Below are 24,388 nucleotides of genomic sequence, written 5' to 3'. Positions count from 1 at the left end.
ACCTTAAGCAAAAATTAAGTTAGTTAATAATCTACCACCTTTACACATTATAATCAGTCTAGATTTCCAATTTTGGCTTAGATAATGATATAGATAATGATTTTTGCAGTACTTTTTTGTTATGTTGGTGATGGTGATTATGGAACTGGCTGCTGCTGGACTGGTATGGAAAGCTGCTGATGGTGATAAGGTAAGGTTCAAGCTTAATAGATATAACTATCTATTTTTCAAATATGCAACAATACCAACTACTGAAAGAAAATACTAATGTTCGTAGTAAGTAGTAAACATCATAATTAGAAACGTCTCTGTGTTTTGATTTAACAACTAAACAAATTAACAATTAAATCATTATAAAAACGTTTATATATATATCGTGTACAGTAATATAATACAAGTGAGTTAGAAGATTTACAGACATTTGCCTTTAACGTGTTGTTATAATGTATAAATGCTTCAAATATTTAATATTATTTACTAGTAATTCGAATTCAATATCTATCTAACTATAGCGAACCCTTAAATAAAGGTTGATGAATATCGTTTCTCTATTATCATCTAATTAATTCAATATCTGTAAAACAAGAGTATTCGAATGATTAAAAATCAAGTTTAGTTAAGATAAATATCAATAATTTATTCTTCTAATTTCTAATTTCTCTATAATAGATTCCTTAACTTTTAAATACTGTAGCCAAAATGTATTAAAGCTGTTTACGCTTCAAGGTATCAGGTGTAACCAATAATCTTATAAGTTATTGACTTGAAACTAAACCTAAAACAATGAAGAAATCCTTTTACTTCAGGTTTGCAATGCGTATTTACTGTATACATTTGGGTGAAAATCTTTATAAATTGTAATTATATAGCTTACCGATCGTGAATTTTACTGTCTAGTCCCAATGGAGTGCAAGATATTTTTAATTAAAATATTACTCTTATTATAAATATTTAAAATATTTTGACCTAAAAAGTGATAAAATATTTTTAAGGAATTGGTATTATTCTAAAAATTTGTATTTGAAACCAGGTTAAAATTAAATGCAACTACAGTGAAATTTCTTGATGACGAGAAACCCACTTGAAATAACAATGTATCTCAGAACGGATTGATAGGGAGAAAACAACGTTTCGACCTTCCTAGGTCTTCTTTTTAACCTGATGATACAGTGAAATTTGTCATTCTAATACATCATGTTTACAATTTAGACTAATTTAAGTAGTGATATAGAAATTTTGTATGTGTCGTTTGTTTATTTTTATAAAATATGTAATTTTTATTTTTCTAACAAGTGATTTTGTTTTCTAGCTCCAACAATTTCTGACCGAACAGATTGAAATAGAGATGGAGAAGCAGCAGTATGATGAAAATGCCAGACGTTTCATGGATTTAATGCAGATTCATGTAAGAAGAATGACCATCACTGTCAGCTTCTTATAGCAGCTACATTCATCTTTGGACAAACATATAGAAAAGTCTTATACAGTCACCCGAAAACAATTAAAGCTTTCCTTGTTGAAAAAAAGAAATAAAATATTAAAAAGTATTGTAGTCAATGATAAACTGTGGCGAGTTCAACACTGTTTATTATTCTCCACATCTATCCTTGTATTACCAGCTCTTTATACCCTTTTCAGAAAACTATCTCTTCCTAAAAACAAGAATGAAGAAATTGATCCAGATGCTTGCTTAGAAACACTACGGTAGTCCAGTTTGTCCTGTTTTTAGCACAAAAGCTGAACTGGGAAGGATAACCATATCCTTATCAGTTAATATCAGATAACTATTTTTTCAATTACTGTAAACAATTTTACTAGCAGTCGTTTTCATTAATGAAGTAACACACCTAATATGATGTACTAAAATAATTATATTATAATGTTTTTATTTCTATTAGGAAACACTATTTTGGAGGGAAATGTAGAGTGAATGTTCTGCTCCTCATGTTTTAATGCCAGTAAAAATATCATATTTGAGCCTCTTCTTTCAACCATTCAAATACTTTCATGAGTAGGTTATCTAACAGTTTTATGTCTAAGTGTTTTAGATAATTTGCAAAAGAAAGTAATTATAATTTGAGAAAATTCAATATATTTAATGTTCAAGTGCCGAACTTTAATTTACCAAGCAACACGCAAACCCTCCTTAGTTGTACTACCACCTCAGTAAAATAAGGAAACATTGAAGTATCGTACACTTATGAAATAAATCAATATCTGTTGTATCATTTTAAATAGAAAACATTTACCTGTCGATGAAGAGTAAGATTTTATTAATAGAGAGATTAAGAATACTCTACTCATCCTCATATGTTGTATGTACGTGTATATTTAAACCTCACACTAGTGTCGTGTGCTGACTATACTGCTTGTGCATGTGTATACCTTATGCTTTTACAACGTGTCCTGGCTGAAGTCTACCTTCTATAAAATATATTACTAGTGAGTTTTATAGTTGTTGGTGTTACCAAGCACAAATCTACACAAAGAGCTATCTGTGATATGCCCATCACGAGTTTCGAAACCCGGTTTCTAACAGTGTAAGCTTGCAGACATGCATTTATGCCACTGCGGGAGGGAGGCAAATTTTGTATCACTTTTAGAGTTACTTAGTTTGAATAAAATTTTAAAATATTTCTAAAATAATTTTAGATTCTAGAAAATATTATTAAATAAATGTTGAGCTTAGGAATATACTGCTGTTAAAGTAAGATCAGTTAAAAAAATGGTAACTTAACTACAGGAAAAGAAGCGTCATTGAACGATCAATTCTATTTCAAATCATTCCATTTCTTCTCAAAAATATAATATTGTATACATTTAGAAAAATATTTTCAATGTTTTTGTTTGTTTTTTACGTATAAGAAACATTCATGTTTATATGATGAATAAGAAAAAGTTAAATGATTGACGTTACAAAACTTTCTGTGTGAGATCGGTGTTCAAAAGAACTGTTTGAAATAAGATTACTATAATCAAGGGTTAAACTGTCATAGCACAAAACCTAAATAAAGCAGAATTGTTGTATAAAAGTCAAGGGTTAAGTTTATAGTATAAATCCTAGTTCAAGATAAGCTGTTGTAGACGTTATACTATGAAAGTTTACACCATACCTGTTCACCAGTACTTAAAAACTACAAAACAGAATACAGTAAACGTTTCGTTTGTTTTAGCAGAAAACGTTACTGATGTGACACGGTTAACTATATAAATTAAAATAAACCGACATGGTGTTTATGAGAACGCCCTCTTCCCACCATTGAAAATAAACACTGTATTTACTCGTAGTTTATCAGCTGCCTGCCTTTCAAAACGTTGGTGTTTTTTTTTTTAAAATACGATATCAATTTATATATTTGAGCGTGTATATATTTATTTTCTTATAGTAAAGCCACATCGGGTTATCTGCTGTCTTTACTGTGAGGAATCAAACCGTAAATTATAGCTTATTCACCGCTGCCCAAGCGGGGGACATATACTTAATCTCTGCTTAATTTGCAGATGTATTATAATTGTGTTGGACCCACGTTCTTTATTCATAATATGAATAATAAATTTCATTAATAACTGTTGATAAAAGTGGTTTAAACGTTTCATGTATAAGAAAGACTGATATCCAGGTGATAAATGAAAACAAAGCGAATAAGTGAAGTTATAAAAGTTAATAACAGCTTATTTGAGCAAGATTTTGAAATTACTAATGTTATTAATTATTTTCTCTATTTTGATAGTCATAACTTATCCTTATTTTAGAAATTCCTTTTGACTGAGATATAGGTTCATGGTTTGATTTTAGTTAAATATTATTAATCCAGCCAAAAACTATAACCGTAAATTGGATATTTCTAAATAACATATTTTGTTTCCACAATTATTTTCATGTAATTCCTTATCTTGACTTATTCTTTAATTTACACGATAGAAATACAATTACTTTTCTTCGACAGATCAAATATATAGTCAAATTTAAAGTTTACTGCTTTTCCGATATAACATTAAATTACCAACATTTAGTTGCAACTTAATATTCTAAACATTTAGATTTTTTTTTGCTGTGACATATTTAGGCTAAAGCTCATTTCTGTGTTACTTAGCTAAAATGTTGCGGCGCTACCTCTATGCTGGACTATAGAAACAAAGGGTGGACCATTCCTCAGTCATGCAGCGACGACCGTTCCAACAACGTGTTTATCAGAGTAAGTATATTAAAATAAATGTATTCATACACATAAATCACCAAATTATATGTACTTATTCTTTAAATTAATGTATTTTGTTGCATATTAAGCTGTCAAATTTACTATTTAAACTGTTCATTAAAAAACAACTTTAAAACAAAAGCGCACGTAGGATAATAATACTAATAAATTAGGGTAAATATTTTAGGCTTACAAATATTATGAAAACAGTTATTTTAATATTGATAATGAGTGACAGCTCTCTCTAATACAAGTCTGCTGATAACTGGGTATAATTCTAATATTTTCTGTGTATTTCCTTGACGAGAAATCGTCTCATAAGGTGGCTAAGTTTATTACTAGTTCGTAAGGAATAAAATATATATAAAATTAAATACTATGAATTTACTGTCGTTACGTTATTTGAAATCGAATTGCATCATAATACTTTTGTTTGATTGTTGAATTTTTCGCAGAGCTACTCAAGGGCTATTTGCGGTATTCATCCCTAATTTTAAAGTGATGGACTAGAGAAAGAGCAATTAGTCAACATAACTTATCACCAACTTTTAAGCTACTCTTATTAGATAGAATAGTAGGAGTTTAATATCACTCTTATAACACACTCACGATCCTAGAGTATGTGGCGCTATTTTTTAACGGTAAGGGCTGAAACACCACTTTCTTTGAACTCCGTTCGCCCAATCATTAAACACAGAAATAACTAACAGCAAAGAGTTATTTTTTATCTTGCTATTATCATACCTAACACACAGTTCAAAACCAACAACCCATCACCATCTCCCCACGCCCGGAACAAGATTTGTTCGAAAGCGACTCATCTTCCAGAAATAGTGATCCCAATGATGATCGGAATGAAAGGAGACTTATAAAACCCTTGTGATCGTATAATGGCCAGCACAAAGTTTTATTGTAAATATTGTTTTAGTAACATAAAAATAAACTGAACGACTTTGTTTAAATCGAAAACAATATGCAATATTGCCTTACCCAACGTATACGCTTTTTTATCTGTCTTTTTGCAATAATATAATGTGCCACTTATAAATTTACCATTAATTTGTAATTACTCATTCTTTGTGATTCCATTATTATTTCCGATACTGTATACACATATAAAATAAATATATACTGCTGACAACTAGGTCGAAAAAAACAGTCGTATATCTAATATGTGCATGTGGCTTTTATCTGTATTTTATGTTTATATTAAAAAATGGGGCAAACTCATTTTTTGAAACGTGTGTCTGACTATAGAACTGGAACTCCTTGTGACCGTCTGAAGAGAGAAACCAAAGAGTTGACGTTGGGTGGTGTAAACTAATTGCTTTTCCTGTATTTTTATCATTTCGAAGGTATAACTGGTTAGAGCGCATTTTTAAACATTTCAAACTACGCACAACTTTGACATTTTATTTTATTTTTATCTGACCGGATACAAAGTTAGCAGTGTATGAGAGTTCTGTGTTTCTAAGCTTACGGCTTAGGTTTAAATCCGTGCTATAACATATTTCCCGCACTTTAAGTTGTAGGGTGTTATAAGGGTAATAGTAAATTCATTAGCGTGAATAGTGTATAGTAGGATGCTGCTGATTGGTTGCTTTTCTTCCAGTCAATATTTCAAAATTAAAGACGGTGGAGATAGTCTTACCATCTTTGCCATAAATATAACATACAAATACAAACTTCCTCTGACCCAAGTTTTCCGATAAGAAAAAACAACAACTTAGAAAGTAATAAAATGTTGTAACAAATCTTAAAAGAGACAATATATTTGTCATATTTAAGGCTTGTTAAACACTACATTCTTTTTTCAAGACTTTCATTTGAGAAAATCCTGAAAGACTGAATATAACTTAATGTGGTCGTTAAAAAAAGTACGTCCAGTACTATTGTGTTATTATAAATAAAATGCATTATAATCACGCTTTACCAGCAAACGACGTATTCACTATTACAATTGTTATGCAAACAAAAATGTAAATAAAGCTACAAATAACTTGGGAAGAAATTATGTGTAATCACCGGGAAATAAAAAATATCAAAAAGTTAGACCAACTGGATTTTTCATGAATGGTGTGTTTTTGTTATAATAAGACATACCGAAATTACATTAGTTATTTCTTAGCAGAAGTCTTCTAAGATAAATTGTTTCATTTCATGTCAAGATTATGAATTGTTCTTTTCCACACCTCGATTGAAAAAATATACTTCAGTAACTGGTTATTGTTATTAACTTATAAGCCTCGAAAGAAATAGAAAATGAAAAACATTTAAATGTTAATTTTATTTTCCAGATGGGGTTGGTGTACTAACAGTTAAGTAGCGTTTAGTCTTCCCAATTGATATTTTTATCTTTTACTAGGGGTGCGGTGAAAATCTTCGTCGATATCTGGCTTCTAAGGGTGGCATTCTCGGTGGTATGGCGATAGGCCTAACACTCATTCAGGTATGGTGGTTTTGATAATCGTTTTGATATAGGTTTTGATAAAAGCAACGCATAACTCGTAAGTAACAAAGTAAAAACTAAAACGTGAAATTATTTCAAATATTTCGCCTAACAACATTGTAAACAGGGCTTTCTTTGCGTTTGTTTGTTTTATAAATTTTTTCAGCATATTTCACGCTAATGTAATTTTCTTTCATTGTTAACCAGATTATTTTGAAGTCAATAATAAACATTCAAAATAATAAATAAAGTATTACACTGAGATATTTTAGATGAATAATTTGTGCGCCATGTAAAAAATATTAGGTTTAACTCTTTATACTATTTTGAAAACCTGAACAACAAAATGTTCTTAAATGTTTTGACCATTGACAAGTCGAAACAGTTTATATTTCCCTCCAAGGTTTTAAAATTGTTTTTGTAACTTTCTTCTACAGATCGCCTGTCTTCTGTTCTCTGTTTGTCTGTTTTTTGCCATTAAACGAGATCAAGAGGGAATCTGAAAGTACATTTGTAAATAAAGATACAAAGGGTAAACTAGGATTACCTACTTACTTGGTTCATTTATAGTATCCATACGCAGAGCACGAATATAGCATAAACTATGAATATGATTACTACTTGGAACTATTATGACTGCTAGCCGACTAAACACAAAAAAAAAAATTAACAGGTAACTGTTCTGAGTCCTATTTCATTGATCAGTTGTTATCAGAAATGTATACAGTGAAATATATTACTTATTTTGGTTAGTTTTATGCCAAACTGACCACAGTTTACATTTCTACTTTGAAAATATGTAAAATCTCCTTTTATATTATAATAAAGAAGAAAGCTTCTAATACAACAGTACTGTATGTAAATATTAAAATTTAAACATCTTCAAAAATGTGATTACGAAAAAAATTAATATTGTCCTAGATAAACTGTTAATCCACTATATGTATGCTGTTTCTGAAGACGGGAAACTTTCGGAGGAATAATATTTAAAAAAATTAAAACAAATAAATTACCTATTCAGAAATAGTTTATAAATATAACACAGTCACAAACCATTTATAAGACTGCAACATAATGTTCAAGCTTGATTTATTTCATTAGGAAAAAGTTTTATTGTTTTAACCTCTGCCTAAGTTTGTTGTGATACTTTGTGTAACATTTATGCGTCACAACTTTGTGATTTATTACGAGATGTTTTCTATCAAATGCAACTCCCAACAAGTAGTTGAATGATTTTTGTAATGAAAGAATTATAACTTGTCAAATTTTAAAAAATGTATTCAATTACACAATATTTCTATTTTTGTAATTACTTTATTCAATAAAAACCCAGCTTTTATATAAGTGTGAATTAGTTTATAGTAATAAAATTACATTTTTAAAATGAGATTGCTATGTTGAAAATATTGATTTAAACTTACTCTACTTATACAATAAAAAACATTTAATTTCAGCTGGGAAGAAACTTTATAAAGTAAAGAATATACTGTACTTTTCACTCATTGTTAATAGCTTAGTTTGAAACAAAACGAATATTATTTTGATAGGTACTTACCACTTTTTATACATTTCAAGTCAACTTAAGTTTCTGTATTTAGTTTGTTTTTGATTTGTTTTGAATTTCGCGCAAAGCTACACTAGGGCGGTCTGCGAAAGCTGTCCCTAATTTAGTAGTGTAATACTAAAGCGAAGGCAGCTAGTTATCACCACCCACCGCCAACTCTTAGGGTACTATTTTACCAACGAATAATGGGATTGACCGTCACATTATAACACCCCCACAACTGAAAGGGCGAGCATGTTTGGTGTGATAGGGTTTCAAACCCTTGGACTACGAGTGGACTACGAATCGAGTGCCTTAACCACCTGGCCGTATCGGGCCCTGTAATTTAGTATTTTTAAACAAATATTCCGATATAATGGGGTATACAAGTGGTTGATTTTAATTACAAACGGTTTTAAAAGTTTTGAAAGCAGCTGATCTTAATTAACAAACATTTTTACGATTTCTGGAAGGTTTGTGTTGAAACAAAAGTTGAAAAACTTTATTTTAGATCTTCATTAATACTTAGCTTTGAATTCCAGTGACACGAATGCAGTAGCAGAATTTGATAATGAAACTGTTTAATACATTTTGTTAATTAGTAACAGATTATTAGGGCTCCTACGAATCTAGTTATCAAATAAAAACTATATGTTTTCGTCTCAATGATGAGTATGTTTGTTCAAAATGTTGTCAAGTTTTAACAACGACACGTGTGCATATTATCATGAATTGTTAAGTAGTAAAGTAACTGTTAGACGTAAGGTGCCATCTTTTGAATCAAATCAGTCTAGTACTTTGCCATGAAATATGAGCAATACATTGACTTTAAAAATTCATTTATTATCTAGGAAAATGAACATTATCTAAGGATACTGATTTATGACTTGACTTTTCAACGATTTTAGATTGTTCAATATAGACTGATATTTGTTAGAATTTTACATAATTTGGATAAAATAAAAAATCACTGTTTTTAAGGCTAACTATGAAAGGTAGTTCGCTTATATGCAAGATTAGAAAATCCTATATCGGTGCAATTCTCCCTAATAGGATTGTGACAAATAAAATCTTGATATCACTTAAGTATATTATCGTTTGAAGTTCGCTTTTGTATTTTTTTTAATCATTAGAAGGTGCAAGGATCGTACATTCCGTACTCTCCATTTGGAAATACAGTCTTTTCCATCACTCTGAGAACAAATGTGAATGCAGTTACTTGTCATAGTGCTAATAACAAAATACTTAGCAGCTATATATTCAGTTAATGTGAAATTCTCTACCATGCAATATAAAATGGTTACAAATAATGGTTTTGTATCACAAACATTTCCAACATATATTTAATATTTTGAAGAAGTAAACTCTCAGTGCCTTTCATGGAAACTGAAACAATTTCACCACTGACTGCTTAGGAGCAATATTTTCCATAATCATACTTATCCACAAATACAACGCTAGAATTACGAAACTATAGAGTCAGTATGGTAAAGTTGAACATACCTCCTGGTACAGTTAATAGAAAATTAATAAGGATTTGACGTTAATTGTAACTCGAAAGTCAAAAGTGCATAAACTTCCAGTCATACCTCAAAGACAATGAATTTTTCATTATAAACAGCAATTCCTTTTATCGCAAAGTATTCAAGAAACTTATACAACTCCATTGAACGTTATAGCTTTAATGTGTTTAAAGCGCGATGTTGAAAGTCAACAACAATGAAACAGTTTGATAAATACATTAAGGTGAGTGTGTCTAGGATTGACCTCGCGGTACTTTGTAGAAGCTAACCACAGTAGAAGCTGTAATGCCCATTAGTTGAACGTTAATATGGCAGTTAGACTGACCATGATCGATGATGGAATCCACTATATGCTGCACTACATTTAGAACATCGTTCTGATAAATTAAGTCTCCACAGTATAAAATATAAGCTATTTGATATGTCTGAATGACACAGTTAATAGTGTTTGGAATAAAAGAAAAGTGAGTGCCGTTAAAGCTTATCTGGTATGTATCAGTAAAACCATTTTACAAAACTAATCCTTTTCAAAAGCATAAATGTTTTGCGTAAAAGAAATCTTACAATATTCAAATGCCCTAATTAAAACTTATTTATCATATAAACCTAACTGAACCTGGAACGTGTCTTTTTATCGTGTGCGCGTTAAAATACTGTTAAGTTTTTGACTTTATGTTTTGTTTAACTGTAAGCGGAATGGGTAGGCCATCCGCCCTTTTTTCTGTGCGTCCGCGGTCCCTTCGTTTTGTGGTGCCCCCGGCATTAATCTAGATCCAGGCATCTGTGATCTCGGACCATTAGTTTCATCTCTGTCGTAAAAATAACTTTATTCTTCACTTACTTGTTCATGAAATATTAAAGGTGAATTTATTTTACCTGTCTTTAAATTGATTTATATAACATTTTTCAATCACTTTCCAGGTGTTATCTTTACTTTTTGTTTACTTAGGTATTCAAGCACAATTCTTAAAAACGCGCATACTTTATCCATTCCAAAGTTAAAATACTATCAACACCTTTTCATATACATTATCGCCATATGCTACATGGCACCGGAAATGAGAAGCTTGCAACACCACACAGAGAAATAAACAATTTCGGCAACGTCCGATGACTTCTTTGACGTTACTAAACTACATCTTCATATATCACTCGTTCAATCATACTGAGCATTACCAGATTTCCCGTGAAGAAGGAAAATCTACCTTTCGAAAGCGTTCGGGTTATAAGGGTTTTAATTTCAGTTTTATGAAGACTTCTTAAACCTACGTGTTTTTTAAAACATCACGAAAATACTATAAATGAATATGTAGGGGTAGCCATTTGGAGTGCTTGCAACATTTTTGTGGAGGGCAATATGTAGCGACGTTGTCGTCGTCCGAAGTTGCCCAGACAATTGAATAAAGGCGACTTTACCTTTAATGGATTAAAAGTTCTGATGGAGTTGGCTGGATAAAACATTAAATGGATTACGATCCGGTCGGTCGGCTCCTTAAGAATTACCCCACAACATGATAGCGTTGGGAGTAAGTAAATACGACAGCATCATTAAGATAGAACACGAGTCGTATCAAACGCGCCCAGGAGTGCGTACGAGAAATAGGAGGGCATGTGTAAAGATGAAACAGCATATCCCCAACTTTACTTTTAAAAAAAACCATTAAGGGTTTCACGCTCATGGTCCACTATCTGGCCATACATCGAATGTGCCGTCGCTGTGGGTTAGGTGGACATATGTCGGGCCAGTGTGAGACTGAGATGCCGAAAGTGCTCAGTGTTTGGGAACCTGAGCAATGATTGTACTGTTAAGTGCCAAGTATGTAATGGCGATCACGTGACATCACAGTTTGAAGCGTGTGTCATCATACGCAAGCAAGATCTTTGTAAACGAGACCACAAAGAAGACAGCTATCAAAGAACAAAAAGGCCCCGTCCTCGTCTGGGTAATCCTTGGCACAGGCAGTAGAGGGAGCTTAGGCCTCTAACGATTTGAGAGGGGACAGCAGTCTGTGAAGAGCCTCAGGTTCCTTTGGCTGATCTGGGGGACGTTGGGGCCTCTCAAAAGGCTTAGTCTTGCCAATCTAACCCAGAGGAGGTAGGGGCCTCTGAGGGGGCCTAGACCTCGTCACAGGTACAAGGGAGAACCTGGGCCCTCTCTTTGGTCTGAAGAGGATGCACAGCCCTTCACTGGTTGGCATGCAGCCTAAATAACAACAAAAGTGAACTGTCCCTCCCAAAAGGTTGATGGGTTTCCTGTTTAACTATCACATCCAGGGAATCTGTATTCTTCCTAAGCAGTTCTACACATTCTCTCTCTTCAACTATTTTAGGATTGATCTCATTTTTCTGCAAGAGACCCATTTTACATCAAGGAGGGATAATTTTCCCTTCATAGATGGCTTTCCTCTCAAAACCTTTTGGTTGTTTGATTCGACATATGCACGAGGTGTTGGAATCCTTAACCCCAACTGCAGTAGAAACATTCTTACATCACATAGTAATGCTGAAGGGTGGGTTGTATATGTTGATGTCGTCATTCAGGGTCGTAAGATTCGACTTGTTAATATATATGTGCCTGATCAGGGGAAGGAATTAAATATTCTTTTCCTCCTTGAACAGGTTCATGATAATGCAGGATTTCAACTGTGTTCTGGATCCCCACCTCTAAAATTGGGGGAGATTCCCTTTCTAGTGATCAGAATACACAGCCTCTGCAATCTAGTGTTGTCAGGACTTTGACTTCCATGATGTCTGGTGTACAGTTTATGGGAATGCCTTTGTGGCCACTTGGACTGGTCAGGACATATCTTGTCGCCTGGACCATTTCTGTAACAGCTGGCCAGAAGCAATGCCTAGTCAGAGCTGCAGTCTCTCAGGTCATTGATGTTTCACTTCATGTTTCTGACCATTGGGTCTTTCTAACCACATTCTAGGATTTTACCCATATTTTAGAGGTTCAGGATGGTGGAGACTGTCTCCCTATTTGTGGAGGACAAATTGATTACCTTTCTGTGAAGTCTCTGTTCCACTGTCACCATAAGTGAGACTTGGTGGGTATGTTTTAAAGGAGTCTGTGCCTTCTAATTGAGGCAAGCTGGCATGAAGTATTCATGAACCTGCCATTTCACAATGCAGTACAAGTAGGACACCTTGGCAGCCTTGCTTAGAGGCATCAGTGGGTACTTTTGGACATTGAATAGCTTAAAAAGGACATAGACTTGAAATATGCTACTCTTCCAAGCAGCGAGCATTTCCAGCTTCATGGAATTACTGGATTCAACAAATGGTACCAGAGTTCCAAGAGATGTCAAAAGATAAGCACATCTCTAGATGGTCAGGTGTACCCAGACATTACTGACATCCTCAACACGTGCCTCAATTATTATACCCAATTATATTCAGCTTCACCTCCGGATGAGGGAGTTTGGAAAGATGATACACAGTTCTTGCCAGCCCTCGATCCTTCGTAATTTGAATAACGAATGAAAATTATTGCTTTGGGTAAATGTGGGATGGATATTTGGTTCATGTCACTTGGTAAGTGTCTGGGACCAGATGGCCTACCAGTGTAATTCTATTGCCAGGTGTGGCATGTTATTTGACCCTCTTTATTAGACTTCTTAACAACTGTCTGACTCATGGGTCCATGCATCCGAGTACACTGGATGGGTCCCTTACTCTGGTCTGTAAAGATCCCACCCAGTCCAAAGATCTTTCCTCATGGTGTCTCATATCACTTCTGAATGTGGATGCAAAGATTGTTTCTAAGGTCTTGTGTACCTGTTTGAGTGCTGTTATGCCCAATCTTATCCTTGGCCCTCAAGCGTGTGGTGTGCAGATTGGTAATATAAAACAAAACTTGGTTCTTCCATGTGACCTGTTCTACTACATCACAGACAGGAACATCCTTGCAATTGTTATCACTCGACCAGAGTAAGGTCTTTGATTGAGTTCACCACAAATTTTTGTGGTACATTCTGGAGAGATGATCTTCCTCCAGTTTTTGTGCAGTATGTGAGAACCTCTCTATACGTTTTCTTTGAGCAGGCTTTTAGTAAAAGGATACATGACAACCTCTAACATCTGTTGGGGTGTTCGTCAAGCATCCCTGTTAACACCATCTCTCTGTATGTTGGTGATACAGTGATAACAGTCTGTACCACCTAGTTTCAATCCACGGACTTCAGTTGCTAAGAGGGGTGTCAGTCAAGTTCGTCAGCTATGCAGGTAATATCAACCTCTTTTTGACTAACCAAACATCTGTGGTTTCAGCACTGGCAGTTGTTAATAAGTACTCTCAATCCAATGAAGCCCGACTCAACTGCACGTAGTCTCGGGCTATGTGGTTGAGTAAATGGGCCTCAACTGCAGTCACCCCGTTTGGATTGGCATGGACTTCCTCTCCCATTTTAAATTTTTTGAGATTTGCCTCATTGAAAGTCCTGAGGCTGGCTGGGAAGAGATGCTGTAACATATCAGTTCTGAAGTTCGGGACTGTCGTTACAACCCTGCTAACTTGTTTGGCAGACCAGAGGTGGTTAAGAGGAGGATACTCCCCTTGGTATGGTAATTCAGAGCTATTCTTCCTTTGCACAGCTGCAGTGTACGGGCTGTTGATCGGCATGGCTACACCTTCCTGTGGAGTGGTAATCCAGAGATGGTGGCTCAATTAACTTTAAGCCACCCTGCAGGGAGTTCTGGGCATCCCATATGTCTGGACCAAGTGTCTTTCCTCATTTCTGTGTACGAGTATCTGCCGTCTAGCTTGAGAGATCAACCCTGTAACCAACTTGCTTATTTCTTGATTGGCACAGACCTCAGGCATTTTGGTATTTCGCCAGGCCTGAGTGAGCCAGTGTGTTCTGATCCTCCCGATTGGTACGCTGACGTCATTGCAGCGATTAGACGTTGTCGCGCCATATAGCGTGACTTTTCGACGGAGTTCGGTTTTCTCTACTCTACTGGCCCCGGATTGTACTCGCATGATAGAGCTACACCAGCCTACTCTTCCGTGGGACGTTATTTGAGGCCAAGTTGCGATGCGCTATCTTGATATTTACTTTCAGGCTTTCAACTGGCACGTCATTCATAACACCCTACTAGTAAGAGAACATTTATCTTATAAGTAACGTGTTACCGGGTCGTGTCCATTGTGTCATACTCGAATAGTCTGTCCGATGTCGGAGGCGATATGGAAAAAGGTTGCTCGCCTTTTCCAAGTCGCTCCGATCTTGGCTAGAACCGTATTTTATCACTTGCTGGTCTCCGTTCCCAGTCGCCTGGCCTTCACGTTTCATTACACCGTAACAGTTTTCAAGTACATCATTTAGCTCGATCAAAATCAATTCATTTTTGAGCAGCCGACAGTGATACTGCCACAGGCCAAGTACAAACTGTTACTCCGCCTTCAGGCCGACTATCGACTACTGTGTCCGAAGGACTATTATCATTGGTTGTGCTCAGATGTTTCGCTGATATGCACGCTTACAGGTAATAGAGTTAGCCTGATTTTCCAGACTGTCCCTTTTTGTAGTTTGTATTTCATTTTACAACTTATTTGTATATAAGGTTACATGTAGAGCTATTCATTGTAATTAAATTCCATTTTTTTCAACTTTGATTATATTTTTGCAATTATATTTCTAATTTTTTACTTGTATGTTTTTATAATTTCTGTTGTATTTTGCTGTTTTTTTTTATTCAAGTTTGTTTATAATGTTTGTGGTTATGAATTTAATTACTTGTATATATCTATATAAATTGTCATGTTGTACGTTAATGTAATGTTCTTTGTACTGTTTTCTTGTAATGTTTTTGTTATAAATAATTTCAATAAAATACTAGTTTGCTTAGACAAGTAGGTGGGACGCTTCATACAAGTATAATTCATCTCTATGCTATCAATTAGTGCCTTTCTATTATACTGTGGTCTGGAATGCTAATTTCAGTAAATAAGTTTTAAACTTACTCTCAGACGAAAGTACCTTATTTTCTTATTCTAATTTCTATTAATGTTTCTTTACTTCAGAGGACAGTCACTTTCCCACAACTGTCTGCATGCAGTTAAGGGTGATACGTTGTAGGCTTGAGCACCCACATCTCTCTTTCCTAATTTCTATATCTATAGCTACTCTTTTATTTCTTGTGTAAGATTGGCGAATGGGAACTAAGACTGATAGACGATGTATTACCACCGCAATGGGGGTCCTATTTCCCAATTATCTCCAAAACCTGAGATACATTTTATAATTCCACATTATACTTTGTACCCTGGGATCTTTTCAATTAGTACAGCGTTTTTGTTTTAATTTATTTTTGTTTCGGCTTGTTTTTTAAGTTATAACAAACTAATTAAACACACACACACGTCTATGTTTATTTGTTCCTTACTGATGGATAAAACTCAAACTAACACAGACATTTTTAGTTACCAGTAGGTGATTACAAAATAACAAATTAAGCATAAACACAAATTCCTCAGTGATTGATTCTTTAGCTTTTAGTTTGATATTTTTTTGTTTTTTTTTTGTTTTTATAACTTCTGAAGCACAAAGAAAAAATAAAGCAATATCTTGTTGAATAGGTATCAGTTCCAATTTTAAAAATGACTTATGGAGATATTTTATAATCGCCATAGTCCGATATTAAAACAGGTTACTCTATATTTAACGAATGAAAGTTTGTATTCGTGGAATGAAAGCTGATCATAATATCGCTTACCGCCCTTCATTTCAGAAAGTTTGTTTGTTTTGTTTTGTTTGAATTTTGCGCAAAGCTACAATAGGGTTATCTGTGCTAGCCGTCCCTAATTTAGCAGTGTAAGACCAGAGGGAAGGCAACTAGTCATCACCACCCACCGTAAACTCTTCGGCTACTCTTTTCCCAACAAATAGTGGGATTGACCGTAACATTATAACGCCCCCACGGCTGAAAGGGCGAGCATGTTTGGTGCGACCGGGATCCAAACCCGCGACCCTCGGATTACGAGTCGAACGCCTTAACACACTTGGCCATGCTGGACCCCATTTCAGAGAGAAGCTCGAGCTGAGACCCTTCGTTATTGCATTAAGCCTACAGTTTTCTTAAGAGATTTTCCGTTGACATTGAAAATCGATATTTTCTTTCTGGGAACTGCAGTAGAACAAACATAGAACATTTTTAACAACATCATAAGCCCATTTTTCACAGTATGTGATGTCTGTTTAGACGATAATACAAGAAGAGATAGACTTGAGGAAAAAAAATGTTACCAAACTCGAAATAATTTTCGAGCAATATAAGTTTTTAATGGTTAAAAAAATCCTGTTCTAAAAATTACGATACCAAATGCTTTTGTTTATATATAAACCTTCTTAAGCAACCAGAGTGAATTTAGTAATGCTATAAAATGCCTAGGTTCTTTTTATTCTTTGGTAGAATTTTTTACAAACCTGGAAATTGGTTGTTTCCCTTATGATCATAAATATATTAGTTTCTTGTGTCGTACTGTTTACTTACACACTGCAATGTATCACCTTAACCTTTTGATTACTGAGTTACTATTAAACCGGTGGTCTAGCATGCCGAAGCATTTTATGTTTTTGCCTATTACGTCACCTGGCATAAAGAAATGGCCAAACACTGAATGACGTCACTAATTTAATGTCTAAAATATAGAAGGGACCTCAACAGTTATTAATGGAATTGAGTACAATATTAATGCTATTTTCCTTTAAACGTGTTAGTCATACTTTTAAAGAACCAAAATAAATTAAAATGGTGCATGTATAATTAAGTAAACACGAGCTTAGTAATGCGATACAATCCATCGATTGTTTTCCTTCTCTGTATTGTTTCGATGTATTAATAACGTTTGTAATAAAATACTCGTTGTTAGACTCAATTCGAGAATCAAAGTGATTCAAAACATATGGTCACATCTAGATAATCAAATTTTGCAGTTAGCTAATTTTACATATTTATTAGTCTATAGGTTGCACGCAGTAACGAAAACGCAATTTTAGAGATACATGTGAGAAATATCTTCCAAAATAAATATTTTAACCTTCCTTCATATGAAAATGCTATTTCTAGAATTTCTTTTTATATTTAATGAACCACTGCAATGCAACATTGCCATATAAATTATAAAGTAGAATAAAAACACGTCACTAACTCTGTATTAATAAATGTAGTTGCATCATGATAGAAACGAAAAGTGCGGAAATGGGTAAAACTGCTTGAAAGAAATCAATCGGCCAAAGTTTGAATCAAACAACCTCTTCTGTTAGTCTTTCTTTTACTTACTAATAATGTGTTATTTTCCATGGCTAAATGTATGGATACTTTTCTGTAGTTGTTTGCTTTGTGATCCAAATATTCCAAGCTATTTTAACTTTTTTATACATGCATTCAATTCCCTATATACTTGCAATATCTGTTAAGATTTTACAACGCATGTGTATGACTGTTCATTCCTGAGTGTTATAACACACAGAGAGAACTTTTCATGCTGTAAAGAGAAGCTTTATGTATGAATCGTGTCGAATGATTGCTGCTATTGCAGATCAAGTACAACTGGATCCATTATAATCATAAGTTATATTCATAGCATAGTTTATAATGTCAGCTTAACTAAAAAAAAAATACTTTTCGCTTCAGGCAATATTGTATCATATCTCCCAGTGGCTTAGCAGCAAGTTTGAAGGCTTATGACGCTAAAAACCGGATTTGATACCCGTCGTAGGTACACAACAGGTAACCCATTGTGTAACTTTATGCTTAGCTACAAACAAAAACAGTATCGTATGTTGATAACGTTGAACACAATCACAAGTTTCTGTCAGAATATTAATTATTTTAACGACGGGTCTCCATTTGCACAGTAGACAAATTTGGATCAGTGTAGATTTTCCCGCAACTTTCGTTGAAACGTCGGAGAGTTGCGTAAAAAAGTGCTATTTCTTTCACTGAGAGGGGTGGGGCATTTTGACGTATGTACGGTCATGGCTGGTGGTATACAAAGGGACTGTCATTGATCCTCAATATATCACAGTTCTCGAACTAGTCCTTCTACTTGTCACTTTAACATAAAATGCACTGTATCCACGCAAGATGGCACTGCATCTTTAAAAAAAAAGTTGGGAAACGTTGGGTTAAAATTCATGAAGGGAATACTCTGCCTAGAAAGCATTTAAACAAAAACTTCTGACTTTTTCACCCAGAGTGTAGTATGATACTACAGGTGCAAGTTTCGAGTATGTAAATATAATACGTCACAGTGGTTGTTGTTTTTTTTTGCATATCTTAATCAGCAGAGTTTCTTAGTGCAGATGATAACTGTATATTTTTGTTCCATATTGGGTTTTAATAAAAAGGCATTCTTCTTGTAGTGAACGTTCATTTATGTATTGGTGGTCGTGTATATGATGATATAATTTATCAAATCAACGACCAAGTTCAAAGTACAGGCTCAGTTAATTAGCTGTGTTGTAAATCATGGTTCAATAAGTTATAGTATAACAATATTTGAACCACGTTATATCATTACAGCCCATTTTGCCACGTTTGGTCATGTTCTGTCAAAAGGCTCTGCATCTTGACAACAGTATAGTTTTCATTGAAAAAGTTTCTGTCGTAAAGATACCACATCCAAAATAATAGTTGTTTTATTTTACCTCATTTTCCATCCAGTGCATGAGGACAAAGATTTCACAGCACTTATTTCAACCATCTGATTGGAAAGGATTCCGTAAGTCTTGCATCCAGTGACTTGATCGTATGGAATAGCAAGAGTGTCCATTTAATTATTCGGTTGCTCGATATATGCAATAACTGAATGGGAGGTATGACTCGAAGTCTTATCTTGATGAACAAACACCATACTTACGTCTTTTACAGACAAAGATCCTTCTTGACTGTGTTGTATACAGTGTTGAAAAGCCTGGCTTTGGACGCTGATTTTTGATTGTGGATTCTCACCTGTTACAAAACACCGTGCTTTGCTTACCAAACTGAGGCACAACTTGCATATGTACTGGTAATAAATCATTTCTGTCTCATTCATTTCCTTCAAGACAAGGAAACCGTGAATAGTATTCAGTCAAGAATGTGGTGTTCATCCGAAAAAAGAAAAAAAAAAGACTGAAACTTACTGTTTCGGAATTTGAAAAGGCAGAACTCCATCAAATCGTTTAAAAAAACTATGGTGGCTATTCAGTCTATGAAAATCACATTGATTCTGTGGTTGTGTAGCTCGGTAATCAATAGAAAAAATAGAGGCAAAAAAATCTTACTGATAAATGATCGGAATTGGAAAAAGAAACTATCACCATCTTCTGTGAAAATATTTTTATTGATATTTTACTATCTCTCATTGTTCAGTAAAAAGAAGGTATAATCTTCTGTTGCAGAAATAATATGTCAAATTATTAAGGTCGATTATACGTTAGCAAGATTACACACGATTCTTTTCCATTACTGAACAGTTTTCAAAAATTATTACTACAGAAGAATGTATTACATATCTATTTAGTCATCTTTCTACATAAAATGCATGAATATGGGTAATTGAACATAATTTGACATGATATTCGTTGTCAAAACTACGTAAAGTAGGTTTTAAAATTGTATGATTGATTTGACATAATTCCTCCACACACTGAAGTTAGCTAAGTGGCCAAATGGGGTAATAATCCGTGATGACGAGAAAATTGTAGAGAAAATTATATATGTAAAAAAGGCTGGTATGGATAAAGAAAGCACTATGTAGAGGAGCAAACAACGTTTCGACCTTCTTCGGCCATCGTCAGGTTCCCGAAGAAAGAAAGAGGTAACTGACCGATAGCTGACCACATATTTGAAGGCGGTTGTATAATTGAGTGTAGGAATGTAGAGGGCGTGCTTAGATGTTGGATATATTTATTAATATGGGTTTAAAGATGTTTCTTTGTATTGGTTTATTTTGGACTTGAGTTTATAGGTAAAGCTTCTTTAATTTTGCGTTTATGTTTGTTTCGTTATTTAGTATTTGGGTGTTTTTCATGGTTATGTTGTGTTTATTTGATTTGCAGTGTTCGAAAACGTGTAAAGGTGACTTTTTGTGTTCTTTGAATCTGGTTTCCATTTTTCTACTTGTTTCTCCAGTATAGAAGTCGTGGCAGTTATCACGTTGAATTTTATAAATAATTTTGGTATGGTGTTTGTCAGTGTAGTTTTTACATAGTACAGACCTTACTTTAGTGCCTTGTTTTGAATAAATTTGGTATTAAATGGAATGTCATATTTTATTGTTAGTTTTTGTCAAATGTTGGTTATTTTTCTGCTGATGTCGGGAATATATGGTATGCAGCAGTATATGGTTTCGTGATTTTTTAAATCGTGGGGTATATTTTCTTTTGTTAGTTGATTTTGCCTTTTGTCTAAGTTTGTGGAGGAAACTTGATGTTGATAAAGTATTGTTTTATTTTGATTAATTCGTCGTTAATTTTATCTGGTGACGTAGTTTTATGGCTGTGTTTATTTGGTTTCTTAGTATGTTGAGTTTTTGTTTTGTTTCGTGTGCTGAGTCCGAATGAGGTAACGATGTTTACATAGTATTGGTGAACGTGGAACCGGCTGGTTGGTGCGGCAAAGTTAAGGAGAAGAAGAGAGCGTTGCGAGTGTATGTTGACGGAGAGAAAAGCATGCAGTCGGTAGTTGAGACAAAATATGAAATCAAACGGTTCAAATCTGATCAGGACATGGAGATTTCAACAGAATAAGGAAATAATTTAGCTGTAGGAAATAACGGAAGTACCACGAGAAACCCCACTTTCACGGTCAAGGCGCCGAATGAAATAACCTGATGGTCCCCAGAAGAAGCTGGGAAACAGAAAAGAGAACAAGGTTAATAAAACATAATAAGGTTTATAATAACATAGTGAGTCACTATAGACGTTGACTCGAGTGGATTAGTCAGAGATGATGCATGGGGTGTCGGCGTCGTGTTCAGGAATTGAACATTATTATCGTGTGTGGAAGTCTTCTGGTGAGTGTGAAGAGACTGGAAAAAAGATGGGATGTTTGACGGTCATTGGTAGTTGTCATCACGTTCGACAACAGTCTGAAGTTTTTTGTTATTTTGGATTATTTTGGCTTAATTATGTGGTTGTAGGTTGATTGTCTGCAGAGATTTCTGTTTTGGTTGTCAAGATTGGTAAGGTTGGGGTCTGGCTGAATTCATGGCATTTCTTGGTTGTTTTGGATGAAAAGTTATCGTCAGTGATGTTCTGAGTACAAATGTCTTTCAGTTATGGAGTACATAAAGAGGCATGAGTGGTTGATGAGGCTGAAATCACTGGAATGGTTGTTAGATTGGAAGTGCAAGGGGTAGCGGGCTTGATACGCTGTGTTGGTGGTCTTCGGCGAAGACTTTAGACTCTGTGGTGAAACAAGTGTAGAAAACAAGCGTGACTAAATATGTAGTCATCTACTTGTCTATAGTGAGTTACAACCTTCATGAAGTTGGCGGGTAGATCTGTGGTTCTGGAGCAGATTCGGTGTACAACGTGTAATTTGAACGTGGCTGCTTCCAGTGAGTGTCGGATGCCATCTGGTAAAATGGGTGAATGGACGTGATTGAGGAAGATGGAGAATAGGTTAGATGAGCTTTTCGTGGCAAAGCACCACGCATTTATGTTATCATTTTATGGTTTACTGAAACAGGAAATATCTTCCATGAAGGAAGGCTGGAGAATCCGCTACTTCGAAGGATTCTAGTCTTATTGGGATCAACGGATACACTGTATTTGTAGCGGTCGATGAAGGCAATGATTTGTCGAGTGGCAAAGTCCGTAGGCAATCCGTCAAGAATTACCGACAAAAGGGGGTGAGTTTGGTGAAGTAAAGTTTGAAAGAGCTGGAGGCATCTTGACAGCTAGTAATTCGTACGTCTTAACATCTTTGGTACTCTGACGTGACTATGTGTGTGTGACAGTAGTGTATCTCTCGCTTACCTGCTTAAATTTGGTATCTGGCGACGTTTGAGCCCTGGAAATTAGTGCAGTACAAAACGGTTTACTATGTCCAAACTACTGGAAATTGCATTATTGTAAAGTCTGTTTCGTGGATCATGGATGTTTTTATTGCCGGTTCAATGTAGTGCTTTTTGAAGAAGAATATGAAATCGTCTTTCAAGAGTTTGTCGTGATACTTTTTGCTGGCGGATGGTGTTTTTTGTTCTAAATGAGAATATACCTTGACTTTGGTGATTTTCGAATCCACTGACGTGATTTCATCCATGATTTCGTTATCCTCTATGCCAAAATCGATACCCCTCATAACGATTACTCGATAAGTGGGTGTCTAGTGGCTTTTCTTTCGAAGGCTGTATTAGGCCAGTGAGTGTAGTCCTTCAGGGAGGAGCATTTGAGGAAAACACCTTTCTGGAGTTTACCAATGTCTTTTTGAAGTTGAAGCCAGTGAAAACCTGTCCAGTTTCGTTTACAATTTGGGAAATTCGAGGGAAAGTAGAATGTCTTCAATAATAAGAGCGGGGTTTGTGTATTGTTTGTCAGTGGGATTTTTTGTGATGTAATGTCAGTGATATGTGTGATCTTATAACCTTACAATTATTGTCAGAAACGTGCATCCATCGTTGTCGCTCATGGGTGTAGGTTAGGTGTTGGTATCTGAAGAAGAGTCATCGTCTGAAAGGTCACTCGTGGAAGTGTTGTCGGTTGTAGCGTCGTTCATTGCTGTTTTCAGCAATGATGTAAGTTCGTCGGTGGTAAGCGACAGGCCAGTCGATCCCATGGTCATTCCAGTTCTTGTCTGGTTGGGGTACGCGTCGTCATGATTCTTCCTAGTCCTGAAGAAAACTAGAAAAAACGATGTAGAATAAATTTGATCAAATTAGTAAAGATTCACAGAGCTCAAAAACAAGTTTCTACACACTTTGAAAACCGGAATGGATTCCAAAAAAAAAAAAAAAAGTGGAGTTCTTCCTTAACCTTGTCTATTGATATTCTTCTTATCTTATTAGAGTCAGGTTCATTGACCTATCTCATGTCAGATACTGCGCAGCTTCTGTTGAATGTAATTGACAAATGCTACACGAGGACCAGAGTAAACCGCATTTACTCCGCCCCTCTCAAAGCAATTTCCATGTATTATTCACAGATACATTCGTGCGTAGGTACAACTTTTCTTGTGGTCGGTTATACAGTCTTATAGCTCACGAACAGTTCTATAGGATCTCACACTCTTACTAATTTGTCTTAAATTTAGAACAGAAACATAAATGCCCTAACAATGTTGTTAATTTAATCTAAAACTAATGTGAGGTTTTGTCTAGTATCAGCTGGCCTGATCAACTCTTTATTCCTTAGAAAAATGTTAACTGGAGGTCTGTTTACATCATGTTTACATAATAAACCATTTTTATGCCATAATAATCAGTGATGTCGAGAAAACCCAGAAAAATATATACATATAAGCGGCTCGTTTGGGTTGAGAAAATCTTTTTACGGAGAGGAGTAAACAACGTTTTGACCTTCTTCGATAATCATCAGGTTCACAAAGAAAGAGAGAGGTAACTGACCGGAAGCTGACCACATGTTTGAAAGGGGTTATGTACCTGAGTGTCGAAATGTAGAGGGCGGGCTTAGATGTTTAAATATATAATCTTATATTATTTATTTTATTATTATTATTT

The 24,388-nt window shown here is 34.8% G+C and overlaps 1 protein-coding gene across 3 annotated transcripts in view; it reads left to right on the top strand.

Annotated features, from left to right (window-relative positions):
* The window catches only part of LOC143253030 (CD9 antigen-like), a 43,342-nt gene that overhangs the window by 8,693 nt on the left and 10,261 nt on the right, over window positions 1-24,388 (top strand). The window contains exons 3-7 of one of the 3 annotated variants that reach the window (XM_076506115.1): window positions 110-190; window positions 1,310-1,405; window positions 4,095-4,196; window positions 6,565-6,648; window positions 7,086-8,037. In XM_076506115.1, coding sequence (XP_076362230.1) covers window positions 110-190; window positions 1,310-1,405; window positions 4,095-4,196; window positions 6,565-6,648; window positions 7,086-7,151 — 429 coding nt within the window. In that variant the 3' untranslated portion in view covers window positions 7,152-8,037. Of the gene's footprint in view, window positions 1-109; window positions 191-1,309; window positions 1,406-4,094; window positions 4,197-6,564; window positions 6,649-7,085; window positions 8,038-24,388 lie in introns of those variants that run through there. The other 2 variants (XM_076506114.1, XM_076506116.1) reach the window with 2 other exon arrangements.

The sequence above is a fragment of the Tachypleus tridentatus genome, chromosome 6 (assembly GCF_004210375.1).
Source record: "Tachypleus tridentatus isolate NWPU-2018 chromosome 6, ASM421037v1, whole genome shotgun sequence".
Taxonomy (NCBI): domain Eukaryota; kingdom Metazoa; phylum Arthropoda; class Merostomata; order Xiphosura; family Limulidae; genus Tachypleus; species Tachypleus tridentatus.
Note: the sequence above shows the minus strand (reverse complement) of the source record. Positions and strands in the feature narration are given on the sequence as shown.